The sequence below is a fragment of the Lolium perenne genome, chromosome 7 (genome assembly GCF_019359855.2).
Source record: "Lolium perenne isolate Kyuss_39 chromosome 7, Kyuss_2.0, whole genome shotgun sequence".
Lineage (NCBI taxonomy): Eukaryota > Viridiplantae > Streptophyta > Magnoliopsida > Poales > Poaceae > Lolium > Lolium perenne.
This window is the reverse complement of record NC_067250.2, coordinates 48,711,781-48,722,885: the sequence shown is the minus strand read 5'-3', so window position 1 is coordinate 48,722,885 and position 11,105 is coordinate 48,711,781. Positions and strand designations below refer to the sequence as shown.

Below are 11,105 nucleotides of genomic sequence, written 5' to 3'. Positions count from 1 at the left end.
AATCTTTCGATATTTTTACTTCTAGTATTCTCTTGAACTTCGAAGGTGCCTTGGCATTTATGTTTTGCTCCACAAATAAGGGCAAGCGAGATAAGACTTTATTATATGATGTTATGAGCACTGCAATCCTACAAATACTTATTTTCATGTTGTTTATTATTGTGTTGGTATCTTTTCATAGGTTGCATAACTATTGAGTAGCCGTAGTAGGATACTTCTTATTATGAATTGCCTAAGTACTTGATCATATAGTGAGAATATATACATCATATGAAGCAAATAGGTTCGTAAAAGTTTCTTTCATTGCACTCAGTTATCACTAAGCTTGGGGGAGTTGATACGTCCAAAACGTATCTACTGTGCTGAACACTTTTGCTATTGTTTTCCCTCTAATTTGTGAGTTTTGAATGTAACTAACACGGACTAGCGTTGTTTTCAGTAGAATTGCTCTGATGCCTCATTTTTGTGCAGAAATCCAACTTTCAGGTATTTCACCCGAAGACTCACGGAGCAAGAAGACGGGATGGAGAAGGGCCACGAGGGGCCCACACCAGGCCTAGGCGCAGGCCAGGCTTGGCCGCTCCTAGGGGTGGTGTGGCCGCCTCGGCCACCTCCTCGACCTCTCCTCTCGACTATATTAAGCCTCTGGCCCTAAAAACAGAGGGGGGGGTCGATGTTTTTCCAGAAAGAGTTCTGCTGCTCTGCCACCAGCAGAAACCCCAATCGGGGAACCAGAAACTCCATTCTGGCACCCTGCCGGGACGGGAATTGGAGGAGATCATCGCCATCGCCATCACCGATGCCTCTTCATCAATCATCCATGATTCCCCCATCCATGTATGAGTAATTCCCCGCTATAGGCTGTAGGGGATGGTAGGCATTGGATGATATTGTTCATGTAATAGCTATAAGATTGTTATGGGCATAGTGCCTAGTATCCGTTGATAGTATTTTTGATATTGTTGCAACTTGATATGCTTAATGCTTGTCACTTTGGGCCCGAGTGCCATGATCTCAGATCTGAACATGTTATTGATTCATGGGGATAATTATTGTTTTTAATCATACCTGCAAGTTATATACACATATCGTTGTCCGGAACCCGAGGCCCCAAAGTGACAATAATTGGGATAACCAGAGGGGATAGTTTTGATGTGAGGATCATGTGTGTTCACGGAGTGTTAATGCTTTACTTCGGTACTCTATTAAAAGAAGTACCTTAATTACCAGCAGATTCCCTTGAGACCCCGGTACAAACAGCCATTTATAGAAACTGCCATTTTCTCTACCGCGGCAGAGACCCTTTAATCCCAGTTCGTAAGTCTTACGAACCGGAATCAAAGATCCTCCACCATGAGACCCATGGCCGCACCACGTGGAAGACCATTTAGTCTCGATTTATATTTAAATCGGGACTAAAGGTAGATGGTTTTAGTCCCGATTGTGCAGTCCCGGTTGCACAACCTAGACTAAAGCCCAAATGCACCGGGATTGAATCCTGTTTTTCACTAGTGTCAGTGAGGTCGTGACTTTGTCAAGGCAGCACTATCCACATTACTAAAATCTGGTTACAGCTACAAAGTTAAACTAAACGGCGCTACGACTACAAAGTTTATGAAGATATATACGGCTTTCACGTAGTATTATAACTGACAATGACAGTAACTTGTCCCAAGGCGTTAGGATTGAGGTTTGCCGGCTCTTGAGAGTTGAGAGAGAGTCTCGGTCCCTTCTTTTATTTTCTTGGTTGCCTGGTGGCTCGCCTAGGAGTCGCTCCCACCTTACGAGAAATCAGTACGATATAAAGTGCCAGACTGCCAGCTAGAGTTGTACGGTGCTTCCTCCACATACATATTTAGCTACCAGCTTCGTCTTAGCCTCATATAGTACATCAATACTGAACCGCGCACGCAATGGTGACCTTCACGGCGCACCGCAGGAAGCCTGAGCTGGTAGCGCCTGCTCGAGCGACAGCGCGCGAGGTCAGGTCACTGTCTGACCTGGACAGCTCTCCAGGGCTGCGTCAATACATTACTGAGATCGAGTTCTTCCGGTGCCGTGTCCCCGGAGGTGCGCCCGAGCAACTGGCGAGTTCCCTCAAGGCCGGCCTCGCGGAGGCGCTGGTCTTCTACTACCCTGTGGCCGGCCGCCTGCGGGAGGTCCCAGGCAGGAAGAAGCTAGTGGTGGACTGCACGGGGGAAGGAGCGGTGTTCGTGGAGGCGCATGCTAACGTGCGGCTGGAGGAGTTGAAGAAGCCGCTGGTGCCACCATACACTTGCGTTGTGGAGCTCATGTGCGATGTGGGCGACCTCACAACTGTCATCGGCAAGCCGTTGCTCTACTTGCAGGTAGGTTTCTGCAATCTGCATCCGTTCGAGACCTGGCATGAATGTGTAGCTTTTCGATTGATTGATTAACTGTATTTGTTTTAGCATCCTTCGGCCCGCTAATATTTTTGTTCTATATATATGTATATGTAGATGACCCAATTCAGCTGCGGAGGCGTCGTCCTCGCGATCAGGATGTGCCACAACGTCGCGGATGGCTTCGGCATGGTCCAGATCCTTAGATGCATACTTGACCTAGCACGAGGCCAACCAGTTCCGGCCGTCTTTCCTTTGTGGGAGAGACACCTTCTTGCGTCCTCTCTACCAGATACTACATATGTACCTGCGGCCATGGCCCCGGAGGATTTGCCAACCGATGATGCCAAGCCGATGAAGCCGAAGCTGACCTCAATGCCACCACAATTAGACGGATTGGTGACTAAGTCCTTCCTCTTTGGCGCAAATGAGATGGCCGCACTGCGGAGGGGATTACCAGGACGCCTTGGTAGCTCCTCAACGGTGTTCGAGCTCATCACGGCGGCCGTGTGGCGATGCAGAGTAGCGGCCCTAGGGTACGCGCCTCACAAGCAGGTGCGAGTAATACTCGCCAAAAACGCACGGGGAAGCTGGAAGCGCGAACCCCGGCTCCCGCCAGGGTTCTATGGCAACGCCGTCTTCGGCGCAACAACGGCTGATGTTAGCGCCGACGAGCTATGCCGGGGTTCACTCGCTCGCGCGGTGGAGCTGGTGCGCGAGGCCAAGCTCAAGTTCACCGACGAGTATGCGATGTCGGTGCTAGACCTCGTGGCAAGGAACGAGTACCGTGGGGCGGACCTGTTCGACGGGGGCTTCGCGGTGTCCGACATGAGCCGGTGCGGGAATGAGTCGCTGGAACTAGGCGGCTGGGCGGAGTACGCTGGCGGCGGTACGCCAGGGGCCGCGGGTATCTTGGCGACGTTGTCCAGTATCTATGTCAGCTGTAAGGACACCAACGGCGACGAGTGTATCGCTGTTCCCATGTGCTTGCCGGAGCTAGCGATGGGGAAGTTCATGTCTCAGATTGCCGCGGTGACCAACATGTTCGTAAGCAGCTCCATGTAGGTAGGATTGCATGTGTATCCGGAGCAAGAAACTTTATGCATGTAAGAGCATCTCCAGCCGTTCAAACCCCCGGGTGAAAATCCGGATATAACAAACGCTGGATTGGATGTAAAAAGAACGTGGGGGGGCAACAGTTTTCCAGTCGCACCCCCAGCATTCGCCCATCAGCGGCGATAGATTCAAAAAATCGTCTTCCCGTTACACAAAAGAGTCGCCAAAGTCCGGCGATCGGATCAGCCACATTCCGGCGATCGAAACAGAAACTAGATGATTACATGCTCATTGGCGGTCCCGTCCTGAGCATCGGCGTCTGGCGCGGCATCGGGCGGCGAAGCATCGGCGTCTGCAGTTGTCGCAGCGGCGGGAGTTGACGTCGAAGCGGAGGACGAAGCAACCGACGGTGGCCAGAGGATTTCTTGGTGATGGGCGTCGCACCAAGCCCTCGTCTCCTCGTCCATGTTGGCGTTGTTGCCGCCGATCAGGAACACCAGGTCGGTGTTCCTCTTCTTCGCCGCGGAGGTTTCCTTGAGCAAGGCAATTCGGATGCCCTGGTTGGCGAGCATCGCCTTCCACCACACGTCGTGCTTGTTGTCCCTCCCAGTGGCGTGCGCCCTCGCGTCGGCCCAGCACTTGTCGAAGGACGCCTGCAACCTGTCGGCTGGATGGCCGGCCTTCTTCTGCTCTTTCAGATTCTTCTGGCCGAGCTCGGGGCGGCCCGCCGACGCGGCATGTGCTGGATCGCCGGGGTTGTACTGCTCGCCCTTGTTATTGGCGAGATTCTTGCGCACCGCCTTCCACTTCTCGCACTTCTCGATGCGGGCAAACATGTTGAGGTACTTGAACATCTGGCCGTTGTTGTCGTTCGCGTACATGTCGAGCGCCCGCCGCATCTGCAAAAACAGGCCGGCAATTCAAGATTTCTGTGAGCCACGGCGACGTACAGTTGACGGAGGAGCCACGACGAGTGAGCATACCTTTGCTTCAAAGTCCTCGCCGCTCACAACAAGTTTGTCGAGCTCCTCCTGTATGCCGTGCTACTTGCTGCACGCCGCCTGAATGATCCCCCAATGGGTGCACATTGCCTTGTCGCCGTGTTCCATCACCGTCTTGTTGAAGTATGGATCGACGAGTTTGCGCTCGTCGAACGCCACCTTGACCCGCTGCCAGTACGTGTCGTAGCTCTGATTAGCGCCGGTGATGTTGTTCATAGACACGGTCTTACAAGCTTCGGCGAGGCACTCCTCTTCTTTGCCCGTACATTTGATCCGTGACTCGGCCGGCGGCAAGTTCTTCTTCCTTTTCTTCTTCCCCTTGGACGGTGCCTCCGTGGGTTCAGGCGCTTCTTCTTCGTCGACGTCCTGGTCGTGGTAGGTCTGCTCATCTTCTTTGCCGACCTCTTGGGTATCATCGTTCTCATCGTGGTGATCGTGGTCGAGGTTGACGCCGCCCCGCGACGCGACGGCTTCCGTCGCCCTTGCCTCTTCTTGTGTGAAGAAACTCGGATTCGACGCGGTGGCAATGGAGCCCGATCACTAGCTCATTCGGCGGCGGCATCCCGGGGTTAGAGAAGGAGAGCGGACCACGTCGCAGGGCAGGCGAGATGCCCTCGTACATCGCACCATTGTACGCTAGCGGTGTCAGCGTAAACCCCGCCATGCCGGCGGCGTAGGTGCCATGGAACATGGTCGTGGCCGGTGACGCCGGTGAGAAGGAAGGAGAGCCGATCATACCTTGGGTCGGCCATGGCCCAGGGAATTGGCTGACGCGCGACTGGCCGAAGTTGATGGAGATCAGCCTCGCCTGTTCGTCCGCCGCCTCCACCGCCACCCTCTTCGTGTTGCACTTCTTCTCCCTCTCCGCCATGCCACGAGTTTCGTTCCGTCGCTGCTCCACATCCGCCGCCCACTGCGTGTTTGTCAGGCCCAGCGGCCTCTATTTTGGCACCCGCGGCTTCCTCGCATTCGGCGCGCAATCGGCGGCGACCCTCTTCGACGGCATGGTGGTGGAAGGGAAGAGGAGGAGCTGCAACTGTGGGGGAGAATGGTGGTCGCTCCTCTGAAATTCGGCGGGGAAAATGGTTCTATGCGGTGCATTTGGAGGGAAAATGAAATTAATGGAGGAAACTACCAGTTCTGTCACCGACAACGCGGGCCCGCTCAATGTTTCGCGCGCTTTTGTTTCGTCTGGAGTCCCCAACCCGGCCTCGAGAACCCGGGGATGGCCTGGGCTCTCTGGACGGATGAAAGGCCTAATCCGGGGGAAAACGGGGAGCCGGGGACGCGACTGGGCCGTTTTCCTCCATCCAAATGAAAAAAGACGTCCTGGGGGCCTTCCCGGGGAGACAGCTGGAGATGCTCTAAGGCATACAGCCCTGCTCGGCTACTTGGCATTTTTTTTGGGGAAAGCCATCATGGCAACTTTATTGATCATCAAAAATAGTTACATCGTTTGCAAGAATCTCAATAAGAAAATCTGGTGGATCATCGAGCCAAACAATGGACTGAGATCCAACCGCCTTACTAGCTAAAGTATGAGCTACCTTATTACTTTCCCTTGGACAGTGATTTAAAAATAACATAGGAAAACCCTCTACAAAGAAAATAGCATTCTTCATAAATTGCTGCAGCCGCACCAAGTTAATTCCACCGTCTTGCATTATCTCAATCACATCCATACAGTCGCCGTTGACAATCAGTTTGGTGCATCCAACCTGCCCAGCAAGGAGGAGGCCATCTCTTAGTGCGCAAGCTTCAACAGTCGCTGCATCTGAAATCGAAGCGATAGAGCAGCAGCTTCCCGCTACAAAATTTCCTTGATCGTCTCTCATCACAGCTCCAGTTGCACCTACAAAAGCCTGATCATAGAAGGACGCATCAACATTTAGTTTTGTGTAGCCTTCCTTGGTTTTTTCCACCCACCCCGGCGAATCCCTGGATTCTTCTTGCATGATTGGGTATAGTTGAACGTAATGGCTCTGATAGTCTGAGCCGAATACAGAGGGTTGGAGACTGTCTCTTCGTGAACTATCTTCCTTCTCTGCCACCAAATCTACCAACAAGTAGTTGCAATTAACTCTTTGGTATTTATACCTTAAAGATTTGTAGCTTGGGTGTCTGGTTGTCTCAAAAGAACCTCAAAAACTGCAGATCCAGCACGGTCAAAACTGGAGGCTTCGTTGATTCTATCTGCTAGACCAAGCTTCTCCCAAATTTCAGCTGCTCTTGGACATTGAAAGAAAAGATGCAGAGTGTCTCACAGTAAATCTTGCACACCGGGCATAGGCTGCTAGGTATAATATGCCTGTTTGCAAGTGTGCGGGAATAGTACCATGTAAAAATCTCGAGGAAAAAAAATTCACCTTCGCTGAGATTTTTAGTGACCAAACTTTGGACCAAACAGGATTGATCATCGATGCTCCTTGTCCATGGGTACGCCTCAATTTTCTGCCGTGTTGAAAGTTCCACTCAGTATAGTACGCTGATTGGACAGTAAAAATACCCGTTTTGGTGTAATTCCATGAAACAAAGTCACCCATCATGCCCATTGCTAGGGGAATCCTCATGATCTTGTTCACATCGACTGAAAAGAAATGGTTTCTCAGTTTACCTTCATCCCATGACCGTGTATCTGGATCAATAAGTTCTGAAACATTAGTGAGCTCAATATTGCCCTGTGGGGTAACCACCATCCTGGAAGGACTATCTGGGATCCAAGCATCGTCCCAAATATTAATATCTACTCCATCATCGACACGCCAAATACAACCCTTCTTTAGAGTTTCTATACCGGATCATATACTTTGCCAAGTGTACGAGGAAACAGAAGCATTTTGTTCATGGCAAGAAGACAAAGCAAGCATATCATCATGGGATTTATGTAGGGAGTTTGTACAAGATATGCAAGGACTATCAACATAAACATGTAGATTATTTTCAGTGCTAGATGTGTTTGAGTCCAAAGAGGAAACATTGCAATGGGATAGAGATGAACAATCATCACTATTGAGCACAATATCAACATTGCAACTTTCCTCACCACTCACCATATCATTACCTCGTGTCTTGTTACACATTGGTGAAGTTGAAGAAGATGAGAACTCATCATGGCCGGAGGTGGAAGCAACTTGGAGATCTTCATGATGTGAAAGGGAAGAGAGCTCCTTGGAGACACCACCGACCATATGAGAAATGGATCCACCAAATATTTGAAGGAGATATGCCCTAGAGGCAATAATAAAGTGGTTATTATTTATATCTTTATGTTTATGATAAATGTTTATATATCATGCTATAATTGTATTAACCGAAACATTAGTACATGTGTGATATGTAGACAACAAGAAGTCCCTAGTATGCCTCTTAAACTAGCTTGTTGATTAATGGATGATTAGTTTCATAATCATGAACATTGGATGTTATTAATAACAAGGTTATGTCATTATATGAATGATGTAATGGACACACCCAATTAAGCGTAGCATAAGATCTCGTCATTAAGTTATTTGCTATAAGCTTTCGATACATAGTTACCTAGTCCTTATGACCATGAGATCATGTAAATCACTTATACCGGAAAGGTACTTTGGTTACACCAAACGCCACTGCGTAAATGGGTGGTTATAAAGGTGGGATTAAGTATCCGGAAAGTATGAGTTGAGGCATATGGATCAACAGTGGGATTTGTCCATCCCGATGACGGATAGATATACTCTGGGCCCTCTCGGTGGAATGTCGTCTAATGTCTTGCAAGCATATGAATGAGTTCATAAGAGACCACATACCACGGTACGAGTAAAGAGTACTTGTCAGGAGACGAGGTTGAACAAGGTATAGAGTGATACCGAAGATCAAACCTCGGACAAGTAAAATATCGCGTGACAAAGGGAATTGGTATCGTATGTGAATGGTTCATTCGATCACTAAAGTCATCGTTGAATATGTGGGAGCCATTATGGATCTCCAGATCCCGCTATTGGTTATTGGTCGGAGTGAGTACTCAACCATGTCCGCATAGTTCACGAACCGTAGGGTGACACACTTAAAGTTGGATGTTGAAATGGTAGAACTTGAATATGGAATGGAGTTCGAATATTTGTTCGGAGTCCCGGATGAGATCCCGGACATCACGAGGAGTTCCGGAATGGTCCAGAGAATAAGATTCATATATAGGATGTCATTTTATGTGAATTAAAATGTCGCGGAAGGTTCTATGAAAGGTTCTAGAAGGTTCTAGAAAAGTCCGGAAGAAACCACCAAGGAAGGTGGAGTCCCACCGGCCAACCCTAGTGGGGGTGGAGTCCCAAGTGGACTCCCCCTTAGGGGGCCGGCCACCCCCCCCATATGGGAGGTGGAACTCCCACCTCTAGTGGGAGTCCTAGCTTGGCTAGGTTTCCCCTCCATATGGAAGGTTTTTGGTTCGGGTCTTATTCGAAGACTTGGAGACCAACTCTTGGGGTTCCACCTATATAATAAGGGCCAAGGGGGAGGGGGGCCGGCCACCAAAAACACCACCAAGGTGGCCGCACCCCATAGTGGCCGGCGCCCCCCTCTCCCCAAACCCTAGCCGCCCCGCTCCTCCACTTCCCGCACGCTTAGCGAAGCTCCGTCGGACTTCTCCACCACCACCGACACCACGCCGTCGTGCTGTCGGATTCAAGAGGAGCTACTACTTCTGCTGCCCGCTGGAACGGGGAGGTGGACGTCGTCTTCATCAACAACCGAACGTGTGACCGAGTACGGAGGTGCTGCCCATTCGTGGCACCGGAACCGATCGTGATCAAGATCTTCTACGCGCTTTTGCAAGCGGCAAGTGAACGTCTACCGCAGCAACAAGAGCCTCATCTTGTAGGCTTTGGAATCTCTTCAAGGGTGAGACTCGATACCCCCTCGTTGCTACCGTCTTCTAGATTGCATCTTGGCTTGGATTGCGTGTTCGCGGTAGGAAATTTTTTGTTTTCTATGCAACGTTATCCTACAGTGGTATCAGAGCCGTGTCTATGCATAGATGGTTGCACGAGTAGAACACAATGGTTTGTGGGCGTTGATGCTCTTGTTATCTTTAGTTTGAGTACTTTGCATCTTCGTGGCATAGTGGGATGAAGCGGCTCGGACTAGCTTTACATGACCGCGTTCATGAGACTTGTTCCTCGTTCGACATGCAACTTGTATTGCATAAGAGGCTTTGCGGGTGTCTGTCTCTCCTACTATAGTGAAGATTCAATTTACTCTTCTATTGAAAACATTAGTATCAATGTTGTGGTTCATGTTCGTAGGTAGATTAGATCTCTCTCGAAAACCCTAAACCACGTAAAATATGCAAACCAAATTAGAGACGTCTAACTTGTTTTTGCAGGGTTTGGTGATGTGATATGGCCATAATGTGATGATGAATATGTATGAGATGATCATTATTGTATTGTGGCAACCGGCAGGAGCCTTATGGTTGTCTTTAAATTTCATGTTGAGTAGTATTTCAAAGTAGTTGTAATAGCTGCTACATGGAGGACAATCATGAAGACGGCGCCATTGACCTTGACGCTATGCCGACGATGATGGAGATCATGCCCGAAGATGATGGAGATCATGTCCGTGCTTTGGAGATGAAGATCAAAGGCGCAAAGACAAAAGGGCCATATCATATCACATATGAACTGCATGTGATGTTAATCCTTTTATGCATCTTATTTTGCTTAGATCGCGACGGTAGCATTATAAGATGATCCCTCACTAATATCTCAAGATAATAAAGTGTTCATCCTTAGTAGCACCGTTGCCAAGACTTGTCGTTTCGAAGCATCTCGTGATGATCGGGTGTGATATAATCAACAAGTGCATACAACGGGTGTAAGACAATTTTGCACATGCGGATACTAAGGTGGCCTTGACAAGCCTAGCATGTACAGACATGGTCTCGGAACACGTGATACCGAAAGGTAGAGCATGAATCATATGGTTGATATGATGAACACTTTGAGTGTTCGCCATTGAAATCACACCTTTTCTCGTGATGATCGGACATAGGTGCGGTGGATTTGGTTCGTGTGATCACTAAAACAATGCGAGGGATATTGTTTTGAGTGGGAGTTCACCTAGATTTTTAATTATGTTGAATTAAAATTTGAACTCAATTTGTCATAAACTTAGTCTAAACTTTTGCAAATATATGTTGTAGAAATGGTGTCCCCAATCAATTTTAACCAGTTCCTAGAGAAAGAAAAACTTAAGAGCAACGGTAGCAACTTCACCGACTGGTTCCGTCATGTGAGGATCTTCCTCTCTGGCGGAAATCTGCAATATGTGCTTGATGCACCGCTAGGTGACCCTCCTGCAGAAACTGAAACCGATGAAGTAAAAGCTGTTTACGAGACTCGGAAAACTCGGTACTCTCAAGTTCAGTGTGCCATCCTGTGCAGTCTGGAATCCGATCTTCAAAAACGTTTTGAGCACCACGATCCTCATGAGTTGACGAATGAGCTGAAAGCTATATTCGAGACTCATGCGGCCGTGGAATGCTATGAAGCATCGAAACAATTCTTCAGCTGTATGATGGAAGAAGGCAGCTCCGTTAGTGAGCACATGCTCGCCATGACCGGGCATGCGAAGAAACTCAGTGACTTGGGAATAGTGATTCCTAACAGACTGGGGATTAATCGTGTCCTTCAATCACTGCCACCAAGTT

General features: G+C 49.1%; 1 protein-coding gene across 1 annotated transcript; it reads left to right on the top strand.

The window, feature by feature from the left end:
- The first annotated feature begins 1,913 nt into the window (after nucleotides 1-1,913).
- Nucleotides 1,914-3,428, top strand: LOC127316061 (acyl transferase 1-like). Its single transcript, XM_051346483.1, has 2 exons — nucleotides 1,914-2,348; nucleotides 2,481-3,428. The coding sequence occupies exons 1-2, from the start codon at nucleotides 1,914-1,916 to the stop codon at nucleotides 3,426-3,428; spliced, it is 1,383 nt and encodes a 460-aa protein (XP_051202443.1).
- The last annotated feature ends 7,677 nt before the right edge of the window (nucleotides 3,429-11,105 follow it).